Source organism: Oncorhynchus clarkii, unplaced genomic scaffold (assembly GCF_045791955.1).
Source record: "Oncorhynchus clarkii lewisi isolate Uvic-CL-2024 unplaced genomic scaffold, UVic_Ocla_1.0 unplaced_contig_2101_pilon_pilon, whole genome shotgun sequence".
Lineage (NCBI taxonomy): Eukaryota > Metazoa > Chordata > Actinopteri > Salmoniformes > Salmonidae > Oncorhynchus > Oncorhynchus clarkii.
Window position 1 is genome coordinate 107,954 of NW_027260991.1, and position 27,025 is coordinate 134,978.

Sequence of the window (27,025 nt, forward strand, 5' to 3'; positions counted from 1 at the left end):
CCCAGAGGATCTCAACTCCGTTCCTCCAGTAGAAGTACACATTTTTATTGTGGCCCTGGACAAAGACACCTGATTCATCTCGTCAACTAATCATCAGGCCCACAATGAGTTGAACCAGGTTTGTCCGATGCTACAACAAAACCAGGTGCTTATGGGGGAACTCAGGGACTGGAGTTGGGAAGCACTGGTCTCGCCTGGCTGTCAGCGGCTATGGGAGCGCCGGAAACCTTCTGGAATTCTGCCTGTGGATTCCTGAGGGAATGGCTGCATCGTCGCGGAGACGGATCGGCATTCCCGAGATCCGAGCTATTCACTGCACCTCATCGCCGTGACAGCCGGTTACGTAAGGGTCAGGGCTGGGAGAGTCGTCTCAACTTGTCCACTCTGTCTGTGTGTTTCTCCCTCCATCTGACTTTATTTCTGTCTCTGTATGTACCTCTACCCATATTTATTTCTCTTTCTGTACCTTTACCCATCTCTCTCTTTCTCTTTCTGTACCTCTACCCATCTCTCTCTTTCTCTTTCTGTACCTTTACCCATCTCTCTCTTTCTCTTTCTGTACCTCTACCCATCTCTTTCTTTCTCTTTCTGTACCTCTACCCATCTCTCTCTTTCTCTTTCTGTACCTTTACCCATCTCTCTCTTTCTCTTTCTGTACCCCAACCCATATCTCCCTTTCTCTTTATGTACCTCTACCCATCTCTCTCTTTCTCTTTCTGTACCTTTACCCATCTCTCTCTTTCTCTTTCTGTACCTCTACCCATCTCTCTCTTTCTCTTTCTGTACCCCAACCCATATCTCCCTTTCTCTTTATGTACCTCTACCCATCTCTCTCTTTCTCTTTCTGTACCTTTACCCATCTCTCTCTTTCTCTTTCTGCACCTCTACCCATATCTCTCTTTCTATTTCTGTACCTCTACCCATATCTCTCTTTCTCTTTATGTACCTCTACCCATCTCTCTCTTTCTCTTTCTGTACCTCTACCCATCTCTCTCTTTCTCTTTCTGCACCTCTACCCATATCTCTCTTTCTATTTCTGTACCTCTACCCATCTCTCTCTTTCTCTTTCTGTACCTCTACCCATCTCTCTCTTTCTATTTCTGTACCTCTACCCATCTCTCTCTTTCTGTACCTCTACCCATCTCTCTCTTTCTGTACCTCTACCCATCTCTCTCTTTCTAATTCTGTACCTCTACCCATCTCTCTCTTTCTGTACCTCTCTTCTATGTTTGTTTGTGCACCTCCATTCCACCACTCTCTCTCACACCCTCCTTCTCACCCTCTCTCTCACCCTTTCTCTCTCTCAACCCTTCATCCAAAACACTTAAGAATGTTGAATTGAGCTCGCCAGTCCTTCATCTTAACACACAGGACATTTTCTCAAATGGGGACAATAACAATATTGGTGATATCTATAGATTGATTAACAGAGAGGTGATTCATTAATTAATTACTGACCTGTTAGATCTGGTGAGAGAGGCTCCCACTCCAGAGTCCCTCCTCTCCCTCATGGCTTCTTCCCCTTCTCCTTCATCCCCCTCTCCTTCTTCCCTCTCTGCTTCTCCCAGAGGGTTGCCCGTGCTGTCCTGGTCGCTCCCGTTGTCCGTCTCCTCCAGCCGGTTCTGCAAAGGTGAGGACGGACAAGGAGACACTGAATCCAATGCCGAATCCGAATCCCCCTCTTCTTCTTCCTCTTCGTCATCCTCTTCTCCGGCTGCCACCCTGTCCGTCCAGGCGTTGACGAATCGCTGCAGGCCGTTGACACATTCCAGCACATCCTCCAACTTTGGCCCCTCCCCTTCATTGTCTTCATCGTCTTCCTCGCCTTGATAGGCCACGTTGGGCACGTTGTCGTAGAAACTCAGGCGGCTGTCCGCTGAGCCGGTGGAGCCGCAACGCGTTTGGCATCGACTACCGAGATAGCGCGGATCGGCATTTCCACTTTGCGGTGGTTGTTTGCCGTCGCCGAGAGCTTTGGGGAATGTGCCCGGTTTGTGTCCTTCGGGAAGGTAGAAGAAAATCACGCCTTCTTCCTCCTCTTCCTCCTCCCTCTCTCCGTTGAGGCGACCACGCTTGCTTTGGTTTTGCTCAGCCACTATCCGGTTACTAGGCTGTTGCTGAGGTGGTTTCTGTCTGGTTTTGGGTTGAGTTGAACCTGAGGGTTGTTGTTCTCCAGGCGGCTGTAGGAACACGCTTAACGGGTCAAAACCTTCCAGGTACATCCCACCTCTCTTACTGGCTCCCACCGCGGTGCTGTGGCTTCGGGTTCGTGTCACCGGGCTCGGGGTGCTAACGGTGCTTCCGCTGCTTGCTTCTGATTGGCTACTGCCCGTGCTTCCGGAGCTCCCCATGCTGCCACTGCTGGTCTGCGTGGAGTAGGATACACTCCTGTTACGGTTCAGGGTCATGGTTTGGGTCGGGTTGAGGGTGGAGATGTCAACGCAATTGAGGCGCCGTAGCTTGTCGTCGTCTAGTCCTTCTTTGATGACCGGCCCGCTGATCTCCAGTTTGGAAGGTCTTCCCCCGCCTCCGTTCTTCTTCTTGCTATTGGAAGTGGCGCTCCTCAGTCTGATGCTCTCCATGCGCTTGAGGAAACTCTTGGCCCGTGAGCGCGTGCTCTTCCCTCCTCTAGTCTCGCTCCCTCCTCCTTCTATCCCTCCTGTTCCCACAATTCCACTGGGCTTGTCGTCGAAGGAGAAGTGACCTTGGGTCGTCTCCAATGGTGAGTGCGGATGGCCGTCAGACAGCGAGTCCTCGGTGGCGCCACACGATCCGCCCGTGCCCGAGGAGGAGCACATGCTGGCCATCGAGTTGGCGCGGGTGGCGCCCGCCGCTGGGGTGGCATCGCTAGATGTGGCACCATCGACTGTCCCTCCCTCTCCCACACTCCCGCTGCTGTGAAGCGAGGCCACCTCGGGCTGCTCGCTGAGATCCGTCAGCACACTCTCAGAGCTCAGGCCCTCGCGGAGCTGCCCCTGACCGGCCGAGGGTCTCTGGACCTGGGGGAAGGGCGGTTGGTTTCCACCCGGGAGGAAGAAGACATCCAGCTCCTCCAGGCGAGACCAGCGCTTGCTGTCCCGCTGGAAGGTCCAAAGGCCACTGATGGCGCATGGCTCTTCCTCGTCTGAATCCTCACTCTGGAGTAGAGAGAGAGAAGACAGAGGGGGCAGGTTAGCGTTTTTCGTCATGAATCTTGTTCTGGAGGCAGCTCTGCAGAGTGGTCAATAGCTGGCACGGCCAGAAAGTAATAAAATCTCAAACCTAAACTTAACCCTAACCTTAACCTTAACCACACTGATAACCCTAATGCCTAACCCTAACCTTAACCTTAACCACACTGATAACCCTAATCTTAAATTAATCCGAAGAGCAAATAAAGAAAACATGAATTTTTGCAATATATCCCATCTAGTGAAAATCTCCCAGTTCTGCCTCTAAGATTCCTGACAATAAACGCCGACTGGTGACACATTATCACTATAAGAAGAGAAGAAAAATGCACAAAGAAATTACAGTTGAATCAAAAAGACGTCATATTTTCAAGATTTTCTTTCTCTGTTTCATGAACAAGGTTTTAACATGAAATCTGTTTCTAAAAGGTGAATGGCCATGAAGTCAAACGAGCCGCCCTGTATTCTGTCCAGATGACCTTCCATTCCCTCAGAGTGCACTGCTTGAGACCAGGGCCCATAGAACTCTGGTCAAAAGTAGTGCACTATATATGGAAACGGGTGCCGTTTGGGACACGGCCTTTGTGTGAGAGCAGCAGGGATATTCACAGACAGCAGATCTGTGAACATTCCTCAACTCCCTCCAGACCGCTGGAACATTTCACAGAGATAAGATTCACACACAGCTGGTTAATGGTTGTTATTGTGTTGGAACTTATCCCTGACCGTGAAAACGACAACAGAGTCTCACTATCTTTCTCTCTCTCTCTCTCACACACACACACACACACACACACACACACACACACACACACACACACACACACACACACACACACACACACACACACACATACGTCCCGAGGGGAGTCCAGGAAATTCCACCCCGATCCGAGAAGTTCACACGCCAGCCGACCAGGCTAGGGCAACCCCCCCACCCTCACCCCCACAGATGTGTAACTACCCTATCGTCCCCACAGGGCCAGTCTGTCCCCCTAATTCAGGAAAGTGAAACTGCCTGCCGAGGGGACCAGGGAGCCGGGGGGCAGAGGAGGGGCGCGGGAGTCTCCAGACTTCACAGGCGCCTCCTTCACGGTGGCTGAGAGCGATGGGGACAAAAGTCCATAAAATAAAACCCCGGGTCCTCATTTTATGACCCCACTCTCCACTCACCACGACACACACTGGCCTTTCTTACTTCAGCTTTGATCGCGGCGGCCAGAAACTCTTTCTGTCTGATATACTGACTGGCGTCGTGAAGACCATTGTGGGGGAGTTTGACTTTGGAGCTCAATAGCAACCATGTCAATACCTAGAACTACCTAGATGGCCAGTCTTATCTTCATCTGCATTCAGCCACTCCTGTGTCTGTCTGATATACTGACTGGCATCGTGAAGACCATTGTGGGGGAGTTTGACTTTGGAGCTCAATAGCACCCATGTCAATACCTAGAACTACCTAGATGGCCAGTCTTATCTTCACCTGCATTCAGCCACTCCTGTTGGGTGTTTTGATACGTCCTAAACAACGCTGCGTCTCTGATTTCAACAACTACGGGGAAGAGACGTGAGGAAAACACATTTCAATAGAGGGAGAGGTAAACACTTACATTTTAGCAGACGGTCTTATCCAGAGAGACGTACAGCAGCAATTAGGGTTATGGGTCTTGCTCACGGGCACATGGACAGATTTTTCACCTAGTCAGCTCGGGGATTTGACCCAGCAACCTTTCAGACTTAACCACTAGGATACCTGCCGCCCTCTATAGACAGAGTAGGGCTGGAAGTCTATGCGTTTCTATGCTGACTAGGGAGGTTAACAACTGTCAGTCTGAACAGAGAGCCAGTATCTCCTTTGGCCCTTCTCTGTTGACTCCTTGATGAAAGGTGACACAGCGAGATACCAACTCACACACACACACACACACACACACACACACACACACACACACACGGCTCAAGGAACTAGCTTGTTTAAGACTTTAGGTAATTACAGAATGGAGGTTAATGGGAGGAAGATCTTGACAAACAACAAAACTTCTTAGTGTCCTGGTGGATTAGTTTGGGGTGGTTTTGGTTAGTTTGGTTGAGTTTGGATTAGTTTGTGGTGGTTTTGGTTAGTTTGGGTTAGTTTGTGGTGGTTTTGGTTAGTTTGGGTTAGTTTGTGGTGGTTTTGGTTAGTTTGGGTTAGTTTGTGGTGGTTTTGGTTAGTTTGGATTAGTTTGGTTGAGTTTGGGGTAGTTTGAATTAGTTTGGTTTAGTTTTGGGTAGTTGGAATGAGTTTAGATTAGTTTGGCTTAGTTTGGGGTAGTTTGGGTTAGTTTGGGGTAGTTTGGGGTAGTTTGGTTTAGTTTGGATTAGTTTGGGGTAGTTTGGGGTAATTTGGTTTAGTTTGGGATAGTTTGGGATAGTTTGGATTAGTTTGGGGTAGTTTGGGGTAATTTGGTTTAGTTTGGGATAGTTTGGGATAGTTTGGATTAGTTTGCGGTAGGTTCTGGGGATCATGGCCAATAGCTGGCTTGTTTTTAATTTAACCAATGAAACCAGGGGGAGAGAAATGAGAAAGCAGCGACATACTATTCCCTTTTATGGACAATGATATGAGGAAGTGATGTTTGTGTGTGTATGTCTGTATGTGTGTGTGTGCGTGTGTGTGCGTGTGTTCAGGATCAGGGCTGAGGAAGAAGGGCCAGCCGCGTGAACAGCAAGCCCTTCATTTGGACATAAAAGCTATCTTTTTTTGCTTTGGGCTCTTCATAAAGGGCTTGATAAAAAGACAGGTGCCTTTTCATTAGAAGAGAAGAGAGAGAGAGACTTTCACACCCCAGGCTATAAGGAGGTCGGAGTTGGAGGACAGGTAGGAAAAACTCAACTGGGGTTGGAAAAGTTCTGAAGAATTAGGGGATTTTTGGGTGTGAAAGAGTGGAAGAGGAAGAGGAGGGATGAACTTACTCTCTTTCTCTGTGGGGAGATCTCCAGTCTCATCAGGGCACACTTGTTGAGGGTGTTCAGTCTCCTGTAAATAGATACAGATACACAATCAGATACATAAACACACACACACACACTTCGAGGAGTCCTAGCAAAAGCCCCAACAACAAGCCTCTGACAGAGACAAACTCCTGAGAGAGAAAAGACAGGAAGAGAGAGAGAGAGAGGAAGAGAGTGAGAGAGAGATGAAGAGAGAGAGAAGAAGAGAGAGAGAGGAAGAGAGTGAGAGAGAGAAGCGAGAGAAATCAAATCAAATCAAATCAACTTTTATTTGTCACATACACATGGTTAGCAGATGTTAGTGCGAGTGTAGCGAAATGCTTGTGCTTCTAGTTCCGACAATGCAGTAATAACAAGTAATCTAACTAACAATTCCAAAACTACTGTCTTGTACACAGTGTAAGGGGATAAAGAATATGTACATAAGGATATATGAATGAGTGATGGTACAGAGCAGCATAGGCAAGATACAGTAGATGGTATCGAGTACAGTATGTACAAATGAGATGAGTATGTAAACAAAGTGGCATAGTATAGTATAAAGTGGCTAGTGATAAATGTATTACATAAGGATACCGTCGATGATATAGAGTACAGTATATACGTATGCATATGAGATGAATAATGTAGGGTAAGTAACATTTATATAAGGTAGCATTGTTTAAAGTGGCTAGTGATATATTTACGTAATTTCCCATCAATTCCCATTATTAAAGTGGCTGGAGTTGAGTCAGTGTCAGTGTTAGTGGTGGCTGTTTAACAGTCTGATGGCCTTGAGATAGAAGCTGTTTTTCAGTCTCTCGGTCCCAGCTTTGATGCACCTGTACTGACCTCGCCTTCTGGATGATAGCGGGGTGAACAGGCAGTGGCTCGGGTGGTTGATGTCCTTGATGATCTTTATGGCCTTCCTGTGACATCGGGTGGTGTAGGTGTCCTGGAGGGCAGGTAGTTTGCCCCCGGTGATGCGTTGTGCAGACCTCACTACCCTCTGGAGAGCCTTACGGTTGAGGGCGGTGCAGTTGCCATACCAGGCGGTGATACAGCCCGCCAGGATGCTCTCGATTGTGCATCTGTAGATGTTTGTGAGTGCTTTTGGTGACAAGCCGAATTTCTTCAGCCTCCTGAGGTTGAAGAGGCGCTGCTGCGCCTTCTTCACGATGCTGTCTGTGTGAGTGGACCAATTCAGTTTGTCTGTGATGTGTATGCCGAGGAACTTAAAACTTGCTACCCTCTCCACTACTGTTCCATCGATGTGGATAGGGGGGTGTTCCCTCTGCTGTTTCCTGAAGTCCACAATCATCTCCTTAGTTTTGTTGACGTTGAGTGTGAGGTTATTTTCCTGACACCACACTCCGAGGGCCCTCACCTCCTCCCTGTAGGCCGTCTCATCGTTGTTGGTAATCAAGCCTACCACTGTTGTGTCGTCCGCAAACTTGATGATTGAGTTGGAGGCGTGCGTGGCCACGCAGTCGTGGGTGAACAGGGAGTACAGGAGAGGGCTCAGAACGCACCCTTGTGGGGCCCCAGTGTTGAGGATCAGCGGGGAGGAGATGTTGTTGCCTACCCTCACCACCTGGGGGCGGCCCGTCAGGAAGTCCAGTACCCAGTTGCACAGGGCGGGGTCGAGACCCAGGGTCTCGAGCTTGATGACGAGCTTGGAGGGTACTATGGTGTTGAATGCCGAGCTGTAGTCGATGAACAGCATTCTCACATAGGTATTCCTCTTGTCCAGATGGGTTAGGGCAGTGTGCAGTGTGGTTGAGATTGCATCGTCTGTGGACCTATTTGGGCGGTAAGCAAATTGGAGTGGGTCTAGGGTGTCAGGTAGGGTGGAGGTGATATGGTCCTTGACTAGTCTCTCAAAGCACTTCATGATGACGGATGTGAGTGCTACGGGGCGGTAGTCGTTTAGCTCAGTTACCTTAGCTTTCTTGGGAACAGGAACAATGGTGGCCCTCTTGAAGCATGTGGGAACAGCAGACTGGTATAGGGATTGATTGAATATGTCCGTAAACACACCGGCCAGCTGGTCTGCGCATGCTCTGAGGGCGCGGCTGGGGATGCCGTCTGGGCCTGCAGCCTTGCGAGGGTTAACACGTTTAAATGTCTTACTCACCTCGGCTGCAGTGAAGGAGAGACCGCATGTTTTCGTTGCAGGCCGTGTCAGTGGCACTGTATTGTCCTCAAAGCGGGCAAAAAAGTTATTTAGTCTGCCTGGGAGCAAGACATCCTGGTCCGTGACTGGGCTGGATTTCTTCCTGTAGTCCGTGATTGACTGTAGACCCTGCCACATGCCTCTTGTGTCTGAGCCGTTGAATTGAGATTCTACTTTGTCTCTGTACTGGCGCTTAGCTTGTTTGATAGCCTTGCGGAGGGAATAGCTGCACTGTTTGTATTCGGTCATGTTACCAGACACCTTGCCCTGATTAAAAGCAGTGGTTCGCGCTTTCAGTTTCACACGAATGCTGCCATCAATCCACGGTTTCTGGTTAGGGAATGTTTTAATCGTTGCTATGGGAACGACATCTTCAACGCAAGTTCTAATGAACTCGCACACCGAATCAGCGTATTCGTCAATGTTGTTATCTGACGCAATACGAAACATCTCCCAGTCCACGTGATGGAAGCAGTCTTGGAGTGTGGAGTCAGCTTGGTCGGACCAGCGTTGGACAGACCTCAGCGTGGGAGCCTCTTGTTTTAGTTTCTGTCTGTAGGCAGGGATCAACAAAATGGAGTCGTGGTCAGCTTTTCCGAAAGGGGGGCGGGGCAGGGCCTTATATGCGTCGCGGAAGTTAGAGTAACAATGATCCAAGGTCTTTCCTCCCCTGGTTGCGCAATCGATATGCTGATAAAATTTTGGGAGTCTTGTTTTCAGATTAGCCTTGTTAAAATCCCCAGCTACAATGAATGCAGCCTCCGGATAAATTGTTTCCAGTTTGCAAAGAGTTAAATAAAGTTCGTTCAGAGCCATCGATGTGTCTGCTTGGGGGGGGATATATACGGCTGTGATTATAATCGAAGAGAATTCTCTTGGTAGATAATGCGGTCTACATTTGATTGTGAGGAATTCTAAATCAGGTGAACAGAAGGATTTGAGTTCCTGTATGTTTCTTTCATCACACCATGTCACGTTGGCCATGAGGCATACGTGACAGAGAGAGAGACGAGAGAGAGAGAGAGAGAGGAAGAGAGAGAGAGGGGAAGAGAGAGAGAGTGAGAGAGAGAGAGAGAGAGAGAGAGAGAGGAGGTGAGCAGCTAATGAGGCGCTGAAGGATAAGCCGGGATAAGAGGGGAAGAAGAGAAGGAATGAAAAGAGAGAGAAATCAGCTAGATTGGCGACAACAAGACGACAAAGGGGGAAAGGGGGGGGGGGGGGGGGGCTTATCCCGCTGGACACCTGGCGAGGGGGTGGGGTGTAGTAGTATTCGTAGTGTGTGTGTGTGTGCGTGCGTGCGTGCGTGTGTGTGTGTGTGTGTGCTCTCCCCTCTGAAGAGCCTTGAAAGCAGATCATGTGACAATGGAGGGAGGAAGGGGTTGAGAAAGGGAAGGATAGAGGGAGGGATGGAGAGAGAGGGATTGAGGAAGGGGTTGAGAAAGGGAAGGACAGAGGGAGGGATGGAGAGAGAGGGATTGAGGAAGGGGTTGAGAAAGGGAAGGATAGAGGGAGAGATGGAGAGCGAGGGATTGAGGAAGGGGTTGAGAAAGGGAAGGATAGAGGGAGGGATGGAGAGAGAGGGATTGAGGAAGGGGTTGAGAAAGGGAAGGATAGAGGGAGGGATGGAAAGAGAGGGATTGAGGAAGGGGTTGAGAGGCTCGAATGGAGAGATGACTTCTGAAGCCTTGCTTCAATACACTATTCCCTATTTAGTGCACTGCTTTTGACCAGGACTCAAACTCTGGTCAAATGTAGTGCACTATACAGGGAATAGGGTGCCATTTGGGATGTAACCTAGATCAACTGGAAAAGTCCACTCACTCCTGATAAATCTGATAGATGCACTTTGAACAACTGTATTTAAATGCATGGAAGTTACTTCCCCGGTCCCAGGAGTCAACTGTTCAGTAACAGAGGAGGCTGGTGAGGGGAGGGCTGCTCATAATAATGGCTGGAAGGGAGTCAATAGAATGGTATACTTTTAGCCCATCCTCCAATGGCGAACATAAAGATGGCAGAATTCACAGGCCAAGTCATTGTTTTAGCACTTTCCACTGACTGTCTAAAGTACGGCGCGCCACATGGTTCAATGTGCCACCAAATCAGCACAAATCTTTCAGTTTATCCAAAGTGCAGGCGCCTTGAAGGTCAAATTGGGATAATGTATACTCTGCCAGTGACCATAAAAAATGAAAAGCTATAATAAATAAATAAACAAATAAATGATAATAAAGGAAACAACAAAATAAAAATGAACCAATAAAGAACGGAGAGCTGTGTACAGTGGGCAAACTAAGGAAAAGGTTTCATTTGTGGTAAGTGCATGTGGGCCACCATCTTCACGCACCGCCGCTATTGAAAGTGACACCATAGGACCTTTACCACTGACATGACATTACATAACATGATAGATAGCCCTTTAAATGTTACCCACAACCCCTTGGGCCGAGAAGCCACCCAGGTGTGGCGAAAGGAGGGAATGATATAGATTTATTTTCTTTAAAAACAACAACAAGAACATAGCGTGACCGTGGAGACGGAGCGAGGGAGGGAATGTGGAGCGATAAGACAAGAGAGATGGAGAGAACAGGACAACGGTACAAAACGTCTCTAATTGGAGAGAAGTAAACATTTACAGCCCCCACGGTACATGTATCATACCTCATCACTTAGAGACAGAGAGAGAGAGAGGGAGGGAGGTGAGAGAGGGAGGACAGAGAGAGAGGACAGAGAGGGAGGGAGGTGAGAGAGGGAGGACAGAGAGGGAGGACAGAGAGGGAGGATGTATGGACAAGCTGAAGAGATAGAAGCATAATGAAAGAGAAAGAGGGAGAGAGGGAGGTACAGAGAGAGACAAAAGCGATGGATGCAGAGTGAAAGAGAAAGCAGGTGGGAGTCAGAAGAGAGATAGAGAGAAAGAGGCCGAGGGAGAAAAGAGAGGCTTATCGCGTCCCTCTTTCATCTCAAACCCAACCTGCAGAGCATGCCATCTTTGAAGATATACTTTCTTCGCTATCTTCACTATGCCTTCCCCTATTGCAGAGTAGATGAACAGATAGACAGATTTAGAGAAGAAGAAAAAATAAATAGACAATGGAACATAAAAGTGGGTGAAGGTTGAGAAAGAGACTAGATGAGGAGGATATAGAGAGGTGAGGAGGACATAGAGAGGTGAGGAGGACATAGAGAGGTGAGGAGGACATAGAGAGGTGAGGAGGACATAGAGAGGTGAGGAGGACATAGAGAGGTGAGGAGGGGAGAGAGAGGTGAGGAGGGGAGAGAGAGGTGAGGAGGACATAGAGAGGTGAGGAGGATATAGAGAGGTGAGGAGGACATAGAGAGGTGAGGAGGATATAGAGAGGTGAGGAGGACATAGAGAGGTGAGGAGGACATAGAGAGGTGAGGAGGATATAGAGAGGTGAGGAGGACATAGAGAGGTGAGGAGGATATAGAGAGGTGAGGAGGACATAGAGAGGTGAGGAGGACATAGAGAGGTGAGGAGGATATAGAGAGGTGAGGAGGATATAGAGAGGTGAGGAGGATATAGAGAGGTGAGGAGGACATAGAGAGGTGAGGAGGACGTAGAGAGGTGAGGAGGATATAGAGAGGTGAGGAGGACATAGAGAGGTGAGGAGGACATAGAGAGGTGAGGAGGATATAGAGAGGTGAGGAGGACATAGAGAGGTGAGGAGGACATATAGAGGTGAGGAGGATATAGAGAGGTGAGGAGGATATAGAGAGGTGAGGAGGACATAGAGAGGTGAGGAGGACATAGAGAGGTGAGGAGGACATAGAGAGGTGAGGAGGGGAGAGAGAGGTGAGGAGGACATAGAGAGGTGAGGAGGGAAGAGAGGTGAGGAAGGAAGAGAGAGGAGAGGAGGGAAGAGAGAGGAGAGGAGAGGAGGGAAGAGAGAGGAGACCTACAAGAATGCTCTACAGGTTCAGTTGTTGACTTCTGGAGAAGTGAGAGATGAAGAAAAAGAGAAGTGGAGGAGAAGTCTCACCTGCACAGAGCCTCGATGGCATCACGGTCCAGGAAATCATGGTCCCTGGTCACAGACACAATCTCAATGGGGAACAAGCCATCTGAAACCGAGAGAGAGAGATAAAGAGAGAGAGAGAGAGAGAGAGAGAGAGAGAGAGAGAGAGAGAGAGAGAGAGAGAGAGAGAGAGAGAGAGAGAGAGAGAGAGAGAGAGAGAGAGAGAGATAAAGAGAGAGAGAGAGAGAGAGTTTTTTGATGTCTTTAATTGCACCAGTAAGCAGACACAATCCATTGCAAACTATGTAGCTCTCTGTCAGACATTGGGTTACTGTCTTCACAAATGTCCACCTGATCCTTTCCTCCCCCCACACACAACCCACACACATCCGACACACACCACAATGAAAGCTAAGAGGAAGTGGTGTCTTAGCCGGCCAAACAAACACAGCTGTACCATTCAGACCTGGGCAGCAGGGGGGTGAGTGTGGGCGGGGGACGACAGTAGAATGACAATAGGTACTCCTGCATTAAAGGAGTCCTCTGATTATCTCACTCTCTTTTCTCTATATCACTCTATTAAAGGGGCAAGTTGATGAAACTCACTTTATTAAAGGGGAAATCTGGGATTCAAACTCACTCTAAGAAAAAGGCGCCCTACTTTTAACCAGGGCCCGTACGTTTCTGGTTAGAAGTAGTGCACTATAAATAGAATAGGGTGCCAATTGGGACGGAACCTGATGTCTGCTGGTGAAGATGTGAGTAAAAACGTGTGAAAGAAGAAGACAGATCAATTATAAAGGAATGTATTGGACGGAGGCAAGAACGCAATGATGACCCTAGTCGGGGTATCCTACAGCTCCTAGCCTCCTAGCTACCTAGTCCGCCTCCCAATTGGCACCCTATTCCATTTATAGTGCACTACTTCTAACCAGAAACGTACGGGCCCTGGTTAAAAGTAGGGAGCCATTTTTTGGGGGACGCAAGCCTAAGGGCCAACGGTGATAAGAAAACGGCGGCTTTTCTATTCACCTTCCACAAGCTGTACTGTGACAGTACTATCTGTCTGCCTTATCTGCTGTGGGGCAGGAGTCCCTTACAGCCAGAGATAATAGAACAGAGAATGTGCCGGGATAAAGACTGGGGGGAATGTGTCGTGTGTCAGCACGTATTCTGTCCTCATCAGAGTGACCTGGTATGAGTCAACATAGCTCATCACAAAGCTGTCGGATGGAGGGTTTGGTGTGTGTGTACCTCTCTTTGTAATCGTGTGTGTGCGCGCCTCTGTATGTGTGTGCTTCTCTCTCTCTCTGTGTGTGTGTGTGTGTGTGTGTGTGTGTGTGTGTGTGTGTGTGTGTGTGTGTGTGTGTGTGCGTGCGTGCGTGCGCCGGCTGTCACACACAACCTTAATCACCTCTCCAAAAACATGGCGAACGTCCCAGTGTCTTGGTAGATAGAACACCCAGCACGGTTCAATGGCAACGACTAAGGAACTGTTGACAAAGCTAGTTGTATCATGCTTTAAGGTCCCTCGGATTACATCAAATGGTGTGGGCTGTGTGGGCACGTCTTTAGGTTACGTATGAGGACACCTTATGGCTTCAGGGTTTTGGTAATTGTTTCACTTGTGTGTCTGCAACATCGAGGTTCACTGAGGCAAAACAAAAACACACCGCTGGCACCTCAGGAATGTGTGTGTGTGTGTGTGTGTGTTTGTGTGTGTGTGTGTGTGTGTGTGGTTTTGTGTGTGTGTGTGTGTGTGTGTGTGTGTGTGTGTGTGTGTGTGTGTGTGTGTGTGTGTGTGTGTGGTTTTGTGTGTGTGTGTGTGGTTGTGTGTGTGGTTGTGTGTGTGTGTGTGTGGTTGTGTGTGTGTGTGGTGTGTGTGTGTGTGTGTGTGTGTGTGTGTGTGTGTGTGTGTGTGTGTGTGTGTGTGTGTGTGTGTGTGGTTGTGTGTGTGTGTGTGTGTGTGTGTGTGTTTCTGCATAAGCAAGGCAACTTGGCGGGGAGGGGTGAATTAGCACTTCAAATGATAAAAGGATTGTAGGACCATGGAGATCGAAGGAACGAGGACAGGAAGAGAGGAGTCTTGCGTGTCATTGGACTCTGCAGTCTATAGAATGTTCTGGACTTCAGCTATAGCTCAATAAAAATACCAACTTTGGAGAGGACGTCAACAGAACAGCCTGTCTTGTGTTTGTCCATTAAAATTAGCATAGCGAGAAGATTTGCTCAATTTAACATTTGAGGTTTAACATTTTAGGTCATGCCAGTCTGTCACATTGAGTTAGCCTGTAAACGGAAGAGTCGACAGACTGGAAGAAAATGAAGGGTGGGTTCTCTCTCTCTCTCTCTCTCTCCTTCTCTAAAATCAACCATGACTTCATCAGATGGCAAGATATGAACTGTGTAACGTTAATTTTAAGATGTTTGGTGAGAAAACAGCTCTCCTAAAGTTCACGTGACCAAGAAAATCTACCACCACCAGGATTTCACTGTTACTGTGACATTTTCACACGGTCTGTGGGAAAGGGGACATTGGCAACAAGTCATAAAGCTCGGGCCAGCGATGATGTTAGCTTTTCCCATTCGCCTCGGTCATTCGCTTGTGACCCCCTTGTGCCAGGGACAGATCAGGCACAGCTGTGGACGGCTGTCGCAGGGGTTCTCAGGGGTCCTTACCTTCGTACAGCTGGGCGTACTGTGGGAAACCGGCAGCCCGGAGCCAGGTGCACGCCTCTTTGGCCTCCATCTCTGCAAGGGAGGGAACAGAAAGACGACCTTTGAGATATAAAATCCCCTTTATTGGGTCAAAATCACTTACTACAGAAACACACTCAAAACCATCACTTCAGTCCTATAAATCAAATCAAATCATAGAGATCAAATCAAAGTTTATTGGTTGCGTACACAGTTTAGCAGATGTTGCCGCGGGTGCAGAGAGATGATTGTGTTACTAGCTCCTAACAGCGGCTCAAAATGTATCTGCTGATATATAACACCACCTGGAGTAGACGCATGATTGGCTGTAAGTGGTCAAAATGTATCCGCTGATATATAACACCACCTGGAGTAGACGCATGATTGGCTGTAAGTGGTCAAAATGTATCCGCTGATATATAACACCACCTGGAGTAGACGCATGATTGGCTGTAAGTGGTCAAAATGTATCCGCTGATATATAACACCACCTGGAGTAGACGCATGATTGGCTGTAAGTGGTCAAAATGTATCTGCTGATATATATAAGTGTTTTTTCAGTGGTCAAAATGGGACCTGAAGTCTATCCACACAGTTCAGTCTGACACAGACCTCTTGTCCCTCTTAGTCCCGGTCACTACCCTCTCACATGCTCCCCAAGACCCCAAAGCCACAGTTGACACCAACCGTGTCAGCCGCTGACGCGCAGTGTGTGTGTGTGTGTGTGTGTGTACGTGTTACCGGGTCGCGCTGAAACGTTTCTTCCGCGTCACTTTAGCGTAGTCGCAGCGTTTCCTTGAGAAGACCTGTCTTGTAACCCTTCAGTGTTTTTGGAGTTGTGATGTTACATTTCCTAGGGAGCCGCTAAGTGACGTCGATGGATGTCGGGGTGGGAGACATAGTGTGTCTGGAGGACGCAGACTTCCCCATTAGCAGTAATAAGCCCCTTTATAATCCACGTGCCAAATGGTCACCGTGCCCCACCCTCCACCATGTTGTCTCCAGCAGCCACACCCCTCACTGTTCCTCACACACGAAACAGAATCAGTGGCCCCCGGCCCTTTAAAAAAACACCTTCAGTAAAATGCCCGCGACCGCAACCCCCCCCCCCCAAAACATCTGCTGCTGTCGTATCGGCGATCTATGCAATCAGTCATCACAATTGTAGAATAATGTTCCTTTCTTCCTTTCTTTTCTTACAGGTTAATGGATGTGTTTTGTGTCTCGGAGCAGGATTGGAGTAGTAATTACAGCCGTTGGAGAAAAGCGGATGGTTTCATCTTTAGAATGCGAGTCGTAGTAGTGCTGGTGGTTCCACCTCATTTAGCCCCAGATTACAACCAGGATCTAGTGTTCTAACTTTGGAACGGAACAGGCCATTTACTTCCAAAGGGGGGAGAGTTAGTCTGGAGGGAGAAACCAACAGAAAGATAGGAAGAGATACAGTAGAAAGAAACAACTTATACAGCAGAAAGGGCCGCTGTGGTAGGAGAGTTATGGGGGATCCTCAAATGAGACAAAGAGAGAGAGAAACAGAGATATAGAGAGAAACAGAGAGAGAGAGAGAGAGAGAGAGAGAGAGAGAGAGAGAGAGAGAGAAACAAAAAGAGAGAGAAAAAGAGAGTGGGTCAGACAGAGAGAGAGGGAGAGAGGCCCTCGCAGCTGACTAAGACCAGGCTGAGACACTATAGCCCCTCCGTCTTACGAGGCATTTACATACCAACAAGAAGCCTAGACGGCAGACACTAGATAACTAGACAGGCTGCCGGTAAAAAGGTGTGACACGACCAACAACCCCCCCCCCCCCAGAGGCCAGGAACTCCTCTACAACCACCCTGGGACGACAGCAGCACCGCCACCCGAGTGTCATATAACCAAATAACTCATTAATGACTGTGTTTCACAACTCTTGTTTGGTTCCAGAAGACTAGTCTAGATTCCCCAGTGAATTCCAACATGGCCGAAGCTGGGAAGCTTGTAATTTGGGCTGGTATTTATAGAAGGTTGTGAACCTCGAAGGAACATAGGCAACTCAGCGTAATTACAGCAGCATTCTTGGATACAGAGACAAACATAAGGTTAGGGCTTCCTGTGTGTGTGAGTGTGTGTGTGTTAGTACTGTCCATTTTGAGACGCCGTAGTCACTTTTACATCTAACATGCATCAATGGCGTGCAGTATTTCTCAATGAAAACATGTGCATGAAAACGAGTCGTCTCTCGGCTTCACTGAAAAATCCCTACTGTAGACCAATCACCGACGAAGGGGCGTAGCCTTCGGCTACTAACTTCGGCTTGCCTCAAGAATCAATGGCGTGCGCCTGAACAACTGAACAAACCCTCACCGAAGTCTAAAATGAACAAAAACGTCACAAAATGCCGTCACATAATACACATAATACACACACAAACTCTTCTGAATGGTTTCTTTTGGGAAGCCTCGACCCAACCAGCCCTCCAATAGGGGAAGGGGAGGAGTAGGGGACAGCATTTCTGTGCTGAAAGGCTTTAGGAGATGCAAAAGACACCCCCACAATGCATTGCAGTTAACCTCTGCCATCCCTCTTTCCTCACCCTTGACCTTTTGCACAGTGACATCACCTGGCCTTTGTGACATAACCGCAGTCCAAAAAACAACAACGCCTGTTGGCATAAACAAAAATAAACAAGGTTCTGGACCTCCGTTCGTCAACACAAACTACGACATCTTTATTTATTTCTAATCCTGCTTTTCCTTTTGTCATTTACACTCCTTTCCAGTGTTTGGATGTGAGGAGAGACACAGACACACACACACACACACACACACACACACACACACACACACACACACACACACACACACACAGAGAGACAGACAGACAGAGAGACAGAGAGACAGACAGACAGACACGTACGCACGCATGCACACACACACCTTAAAATCTTCACCGTAACTAGTGATTAGGCCTAGTCCAACACATCACTGTGACCAGCAACAATAGAAACAATGTCTTCCTCCCAAACATACACTACTTCCATCACAATAATAAAATCCTCCCATCCTGTAGACAGAATAGAATACTCCCACTCAGGCAACACTCCCAAGCACGCACGCATGCATACACACCCACACATGCACACACACATTGGTTGGTGCTACAGAGACAGACAGACAGACACACAGACACACACATTGCATGTGGTTAGTGCTACAGAGACAGACAGACAGACACACACATTGCATGTGGTTAGCGCTACAGAGACAGACAGACAGACAGACAGACAGACAGACAGACACACACATTGCATGTGGTTAGCACTACAGAGACATTTGAGAGCTGGCGGGTGGTTCCCCTCTCTGCCCTAGCCAGCCATCCCTCAATCCGTCCGTCTGCCTGTGCCTCTCTCCAGCCTGACGGACGTCCCTCAGACATCCTGTGTGGCCCTTTGGCGCGGCCCAAATTCAGCCAGGTGCCCGGGGATCACATATCACCCGTCCAGCTGGGGAGGGAGAGGGTGTGTGATTGGGGCAGAGTGAGGCCAGAGGGGCTGTGGTGGGTAAGAGGGAGCAGGGTTCCAGGAGAAGCGGAAACAAACAACATTCCAAACAAGTCCGCGGCCAAGCATTAGCTAAACATAGGTCAAGTCCCTCACACGTACAGTACAGCACCTCTTTTGTTAATTACAGACCTAAAGGGCGGCAGGCAGTCTAGTGGTTAAGAATGTCGGGACAGTAACCGAGAGGTTTGAATCCCCTAGCCGACGAGGTGAAAATGATGCCGATGTGCCCTTGAGCAAGGCACTTAACCCTAATTGCACCTGTAAGTATCTCTGAATGAGGGCGTCTGCTAAATGACTCAACTGTAATGGAAAATAATAATCATATAAAATGAACAAATGTACAGAAAGACCTGGGTGAAAATGTCATGTAAAATGTTAAAAGCCCAGATGTACTGTTGGTTTTCAACCTTCCACTCTAATCAGCCCAGGGCCAATACTCATACATATTCATTAAGCACCTCAGAGTAGGTGCTGATCTAGGATCGGTTTTGAATCCTAGTGAATATGATTAAATCGACGAGGGGGGGGACGACCTGATCCTAGATCAGCACTCCTACTCTGAGAGTCTTTATGAATACAGGCCCTAAAGGACTGTTGGTTTTCAACCTTTCCCTTTAATTATCCCTGGTATAGCTTTATCCCTATATTTAGCCGTGTGGTGGCGGACACAATCACTTGGAGCGGGTGTTTGTGTTGAACACGTTATCTGGCCGGGAACAAAAGGAGGCGTGCCGTGTTGCAGGGTAGCTTACGGTCACCGTCGCGCCTCTGGGTTCACTTCCTGTGAGGCAAGCAGGAAGAGGAAGTGATGTAGTTCCCTGGCAAAGAATCAGGGTGGATGGTGTGTGTGGACGACAGAGGACAGAACACACCCGTCCTGCCGGAGATGTGCGTGTGTGTGTGTTCTTTGGTTTTGGGTAGAATACTGTGTCTACATGCATCAACAGAGGAACTGACACAAGACAAAGTGCTGCCTCCTCAGGAACTTGAGGCTATAATGCCAAAGCCTAAATCATTTGTGTGTGTGTGGCACAGAAACCAATGAGTGGTGTAAAGGTCGAATGAGATGTCAAACACTAAATGGAGCCCTACATTGTGACTGGCAGAGAGAGAGAGAGAGAGAGAGAGAGAGAGAGAGAGAGAGAGAGAGAGAGAGAGAGAGAGGGAGAGAGAGAGAGAGAGATAATTACATTGAGAGAGAGAGAATTGCATTGAGAGAGAGAGAAAGAGAGAGAGAGAGAGAGAGAGAGAGAGAGAGAGAGAGAGAGAGAGAGAGAGAGGGAGAGGGAGAGAGGGGGAGAGAGAGAGAATTAAATTGAGAGAGAGAGAGAGAGAGAGAGAGAGAGAGAGAGAGAGGGAGAGAGAGAGAGAGAGAGAGGGAGAGGGAGAGGGAGAGAGGGGGGGAGAGAGAGAATTACATTGAGAGAGAGAAAGAGAGAGAGAGAGAGAGAGGGAGAGAGAGAGAGAGAATTGCATTGAGAGAGAGAGAGAGAGGGAGAGGGAGAGGGAGAGAGGGGGGGAGAGAGAGAGAATTACATTGAGAGAGAGAAAGAGAGAGAGAGAGAGAGAGAGAGAGAGAGAGAGAGAGAGAGAGAGAGAGAGAGAGAGAGAGAGAGAGAGAGAGAAATGCATGACAGTCAGACTGCTCCAAGACGACCCAACACTAACAGAGATTACAGATGCTGCTGCTTCAAGGTTGTTTTTCTGTGCAGGGAACAGTGAAATGTGCCAAAGTTAAACTCTTCTGGGCTTGACCCTCTGTTCAAGCTCTCCACTGAAATGACCCAGCCCCCCCATGCCTTCTTCCCCTTTCCCCTCCCAACTCCCTCCTGCCCTGTTATCTCTCTCTCTCTCTCTCTCTCTCTCTCTCTCTCCGCTAGCCACCCTCCTATTCCCTCCTTTCCTGTAGCAGGAAGTTCTCACAATCGGTGGCCAATATTCCCTCTTCAAAGCAGAGCAGAGCAGGAGGTAGTTAGGCTTGGTTGAGCCTGCAAGCTGGGATCTTATAGGGGGATTCGCTGTCAACTAGCACCTAGAATCTAGCCAATGAATTTCAAAGGACAACTTCATCACCAATGTAAACAATTTAAAGGGGTGGTGTCAAGAGTCAAGACACGGCATTCAATTGTTATTGGGGGGGTTGCTATTTAAACTGGCAGTTAAGAGGAAGAGTTGACGGCAGACGCTACTGTCGATGCCCGTGGCCTGATAACAGTGATTATCAGTGATTAAGTGGGGCCGCCAACTGTGAATCTTAATCAAATCCACAGGTGATCCATTACAGAAGTCTTATCAAAGCAAGGCTTCGGTAGGGTCTGGTGATATAATCAAGGCTTCGGTAGGGTCTTTCACAAGGATCTGCACAGTAGCAGGTCGAGACAGGTGATATAATCAAGGCTTCGGTAGGGTCTTTCACAAGGATCTGCACAGTAGCAGGTCGAGACAGGTGATATAATCAAGGCTTCGGTAGTGGTTCAATTGCTTTGTAATTGCAGTGTTAACCTGAAGCAGCAGTCACCCAATGTCAAACGAGCTACATAACACTGTCATAACCTTGACATAACAGTGACACAACAATGACATCATAAACAGTGAGACGTGATGACGTTGTTATGACAGGGTTATGTAGAGCTTATGAAGGAGGGTACAAGTGAAGTATGACACTTCCTTGTACTGTATTTACTCCACTCTTTGCGGCCTATAAAAGCTCACTACACTGAGTTTACAAAACACCAGGAACACCTGCTCTTTCCATGAACATGGACTGACCAGGTGAATCCAGGTGAAAACCTATGATCCCTTATTGATGTCACTTATTAAATCCACTTCAGTCAGTGTAGATGAAGGGGAGGAGACGGGTTAAATAAGGATTTCTAAGCCAGTGAGATAATTGAGACATGGATTGTGTACATGTGCCATTCAGAGGGGGAATAGGAAAGACAAAAGATTTAAGTGCCTTTGAACAGGGTATGGTAGTAGGTACCAGGCTCACCGGTTTGTGTCAAGAACTGCAGCGCTGCTGGGTTGTTCACTCTCAACAGTTTTCTCGTATGTACCAAGAATGGTCCACCACCCAAAGGACATTCAGACAACTTGACACAGCTGTGGGAAGCCTTGGAGTCAACATGGGCCAGCATCCTTATTGAACGCTTTCAACACCTTGTAGAGTCCATGGCCCGACAAATTGAGACTTTTCTAAGAGCAAAGGGGGGGTTCAACTCAATATTAGGAAGGTGTTCCAAATGTTTTGTACAGTCAGTGTATATTTTATATAGTCATTATTTGTATCCATAGAGGCAGTGAGAGAACAACTGCAACTGATGCTAGTGAAGTGCATTCAACACGACCTTAAAGCATCTGAATGGGCCTCCTGCAATGTTACAGACAGAATCCTCTGTAATGGGCCTCCTGCAATGTTACAGACAGAATCTTCTGTAATGGGCCTCCTGCAATGTTACAGACAGAATCATCTGTAATGAGCCTCCTGCAATGTTACAGACAGAATCATCTGTAATGGGCCTTCTGCAATGTTACAGACAGAATCATCTGTAAGGGCAGTTTATACATGTCCTGGCAGTTTCAGTTCTGACTCACAGGCTATTGGCCGGAGTTAGACGTTCATGATGAATGTAAACAGGGTTCAATTGGCCAGCGAACTACAGATTCATAACGAATTTCAACAGATCTTGATACAACTATACTACAGCAAAAACTACAGTCAGAGGAAAAGTGGTGAATCTTTGTGGATATCAAGTTTTGACATTCCTGCGTGAAGACATCTGGTGATCTGGGAGAAGGTCTGGCTGGTAGGTAAGTGAGAGTACCACCATCTGGCTGGCTCCATAGGATACCACACGACACACACCAACTCAGACACACACACACACAACTAATGGAGGTGCCCCATGATTCTTTCCGGTCATCCAACACCAAACATGCACACACACACGCACACACACACGCACAAACACACACACACACACACAAGCATATACACACACACACACACACACACACAAGCATACACACACACACACACACACACAAGCATACACACACACACACACACACACACACACACACACACACACACACACACACACACACACACACACACACACACACACACACACACACACACACACACACACACACACACACACACACACACACACAGCTGGGCCAGATGGATCATCACAATGCCTGGTCTCTGAGGTCTCTCTCTACCTCTGGTGACAGATTTATGTTTGCTCAGGGCCCTGGTCCAGGATCCGATGACAAGACCCAGACAACCCATACAACACATCTGATATGCTTTAGAACTGACCCATGGTCAGATATTATAACACCCTGTGTTCCCGTCACCCACTCATAGCCACCCATTACACAGATCTCAGAACAGTTTGTGATGAGAACGTCAATAACAAAGCACACCAAGGTCGGAACAGAAATAGGACGGGCTGAAGAGAGACACATGGACATATCTATGTTCCTTCATAGAATTGATAGCAACTTTACAATATAAAATGAATGAATCCTTCAGAAACTCTGCCATACTTCCTGCCCTTAGAAATAGTTTGATTTAAGCCTGTTTCATATTCCTCCATTTAAAAACACAACACCCCCACTTGACAACATGCCAATTACAGATAGATAGAGATATAAAGGAGAGGGAACAGATAGATAGAGATAGAAAGGAGAGGGAACAGATAGATAGAGATAGAAAGGAGAGGGAACAGATAGATAGAGATATAAAGGAGCGGGAACAGATAGATAGAGATATAAAGGAGAGGGAACAGATAGAGATATAAAGGAGAGGGAACAGATAGATAGAGATATAAAGGAGAGGGAACAGATAGATAGAGATATAAAGGAGAGGGAACAGATAGATAGAGATAGAAAGGAGAGGGAACAGATAGATAGAGATATAAAGGAGAGGGAACAGATGGATAGAGATATAAAGGAGAGGGAACAGATAGATAGTGATATAAAGGAGAGGGAACAGATAGATAGTGATATAAAGGAGAGGGAACAGATAGATAGAGATATAAAGGAGAGGGAACAGATAGATAGAGATATAAAGGAGAGGGAACAGATAGATAGAGATATAAAGGAGAGGGAACAGATAGAGGGTGGGAGAGTTTCCCTTTTTGGTCTGTTTGTTACTAATTTCTACTATATCATCTTTCTTTTATGAATTGAGGGGTAGATTGAGAGGCTGGTCTGTGTGTGCGCCACTATTTGACCACGGGGGGCTGCATACTATCCCTTGTGTATAACAGATAAGCAGTCACGCGCGAAATACAGTATGACCAGTAGGAATCAGATAAAAGACATTCACAGCCGAAATACGCTACCACCAAGCTCGCTTTTTATATCACACAGAAGGCTTTCTTCTCCCAAGCGCCACTAGAAAAAATGTCAGCAGACAAGCAAAGGGAACTTGAGTTTGGTAGTCATGGCAAACAAATTGGAAGCACTGTAAGACCAAGGCGGCAACGAATTTAACAAACAACACAATTTATGCTCAAATACATGTATAATTCAACAGTGTGAATAATCAAACTGTGTTGTCTGTGTGTGCGTATACCAGGCTATTGAAACGTCTGAACAGACATATATAGGCCAACAGACTATGGCTCACTTGCCTAGTTTAAACCTGCGAATAGAACGCAGGCCATGGTCGAATAAACTGTGCGCGTTTATCTTGGAAGTCGGCGTAGGAGCAGTGGAGACTGGAAGAGACTGCTTATCTGACAGCCTGCAGCTAAGCGCAACACTCATTTCAGCACAGGGGAGTTCCTTACAGAGCCGATGAGACCAATGTCAAACAACTTTTCTTTGCAAAAGGAGAAAAAAAAAACCCTTCTACAATGGTTAAATACAAATTTAATTCAAATCATGGAAAAGTGAGAACAGATCAATCACAATCAAAAACATTATTTTCCAAGTAGGTTTTCTCTGCTCAAAAGCATGGAAATCCCCATTTATTTAAACATTCTGAATAGTAAAACATTGGAGTAAACAAATTCATTGACTTACGAGTTAAAATCATGTTTATTTCTCTACACGGAGACTTCCTCGGGATAAAACCAAATACTCCCGCTGCGCCCAGGCTGGCGAGTCCGCTCAGGTTTACTCCAATGTTAGGGCGAAGCTCGCATATTTTCTGCTTTCCAGCGTAGTTCAACCCAAAACCTCCGCACGAAACAGACTCAGACTCTAGACACAATGAGCCCCAAAAGGTCGCTGAACAGTACATAATACAGTAATTCCATGGTTATATTGTCGTTTGGCTGAACAGGACGCAATGAAATTCCTCCTCGAGCTTATGAAATGACTTCCCTACTGAAACTTCCTATGGGGACCCAAGCGCGAATGTGAATGAACTAGTGTGTGAATAAGATTTTAGGAATGGACAAACGTGGCTCCACCTCTCCGCTCCGGTCTAGGCTACCCTGCCTGCCCACCTGATGATTATCGAGCGGAGCACAGAGGACCCGCTCTACAGCGCTACATACCGTACCGCAGCGGTGGTATAAACACCGTATAAAAAAACTCGAAATATTGTGAGATTTGACACATAAGGACGTTGTATATTTTTTCTCTCACTTGCATGTTGTGCGTAAAATGTGGCATAAATCGAACGCAGTTCAGCAGGTGTGAACGAAGTCAATATTACAAAGTACACATTTTTTTACATTCGTATATACCTATTTTCTCTTGCACGTGCTGGTGACCTATACTTTACTTCCAACTTTAAGTTTATTTTTAATCGAGTACATTTGGTTACATTGCTTGCTTATAACGTTGGAATTGACTGTTTTCTGTGCTTCAAACGCGAGAGTGCTCAGTACCTCTCCCGCTCCGCCTTGCTGCAGCCCAACTGCGCCGCCGCTCAGAAGAGAAGCTGTAATTCAGTAGGCGGCCTTTAGCACATCATTAGAGAATACATTCATGGCAGAACCGGGACAATTGCGTGACGCGCCATTGTGGACGGCAACGTTGAATAATTCAGAAGAAACCGTTGCGGTATGCTAATACGGTAGCCTACTTCGGCCAACCCCTACAAACACATCCCTGGGGTCGGGCGAGCAGTGCACGTACACCACGCACAGGTTAGAACCGCAACGACACGTTTATGATCAAAAGTCACGAGACCGGCCTTTCCAAAGATCAAACAAACACTTTTACCACCCCATTCAATAATACAAGTAACACCGAACTGGATATCCAATCTGTGCGCCTCCAAACCTACTTAGACATATATATCGTATGCTAACATGAAGTACCACATGTTGTCTTATTGTGGATTGGTTCTGTCATATAGTGTATTTTATAGGTAGGGAATAGCCGGGAATGTTTCTAAAAGGTCCATGACAATTGGCATATTGCAAAAATGACAGGGTCGCTCTATGATTACTACACCATTCCACGTCGGGGAGTGTTGACGTTCACATCTCACAGATATTTTCCAGACTTTAAGAGGCTTTTGTAGGAGGGCATTGCTCATTAACCTACTAATTTCTACATGCATGCATGCACAACACACGTCAGGTTTTGTAGTGCTCTCTTGCTCTCTCTCAATTCAAGGGCTTTATTGGCATTATGTTAACATTACCAAAGCAAGTGAAGTAGATAATAAACAAGTGAAATGAACAGTAAATAAAAATGTATAATAAACATTAAACTCACAAAAGTTTCAAAACAATAGAGATATTTGAAATGTCATATTAATATATACAGTGTTGTAATAATGTGCAAATTGTTAAAGTGCAAAAGGGAAAATAAATAAACATAAATATGAGTTGTATTTACAATGGTGTTTGTTCTTCACTGGTTGCCATTTTCTTGTGGCAACAGGTCACACATCTTGCTGCTGTGATGGCACACTATGTTGTTATACCCAATAGATATGGGAGTTTATCAAAATTGGATTTGTTTTCAAATTCTTTGTGGGTCTGTGTAATATGGGGGAAATGTGTCTCTAATATGACCATACATTTGGCAGGAGGTTAGGAAGTGCAGCTCAGTTTCCACCCACATTTTTTTCTCTCTCTCTCTCTCTCTCTCTCTCTCTCTCTCTCTTTTTTCCCCTCTCTCTCGACCTCAAAACATTCTCCAACCACCTCAGCCCTCCCACCCACTAAATCATGTCATCAGCTCCGTCATTGGCTCCGGACAACACTGTGTTATTGCCGTGGTAACGCACATCCAGCATGGCGTTGGTGGGTCCCCTGAGAAAGCAGAAAGAGACAAATGCCTTCCATCCCCATCACACTCTATGTGGGAAGAGAGTTCATGTAACGTTCCAGTTTAATGAGGGGGAAAGAGATGACGAGGAAAATCCTCTGTTTAAACCAAGTGTGGTTAGATTACCATAGCTGGGGCTGCTAAATGGCCAGTCATAAGTGACTCATGATCTCCCTCTAACCTCTACTGGGAAGAGAACAAACACCCTGAGGTAATACTGAGATAACTCTAACCTCTA

At 47.1% G+C, this 27,025-nt stretch overlaps 1 protein-coding gene across 1 annotated transcript in view; it reads right to left on the reverse strand.

The window, feature by feature from the left end:
* Positions 1-24,916, reverse strand: part of LOC139402823 (rho GTPase-activating protein 7-like) — a 39,797-nt gene extending 14,881 nt beyond the window's left edge. Inside the window, exons 1-5 of the mRNA XM_071146750.1 lie at positions 24,577-24,916; positions 14,976-15,047; positions 12,321-12,402; positions 6,123-6,186; positions 1,459-3,137 (exon numbers count right to left, since the gene is read on the reverse strand). Of these exons, the coding sequence (XP_071002851.1) occupies positions 1,459-3,137; positions 6,123-6,186; positions 12,321-12,402; positions 14,976-15,047; positions 24,577-24,796 (2,117 nt within the window). The 5' untranslated portion in view covers positions 24,797-24,916. The remainder of the gene's footprint in view (positions 1-1,458; positions 3,138-6,122; positions 6,187-12,320; positions 12,403-14,975; positions 15,048-24,576) is intronic.
* Between the last annotated feature and the right edge of the window lie 2,109 nt (positions 24,917-27,025).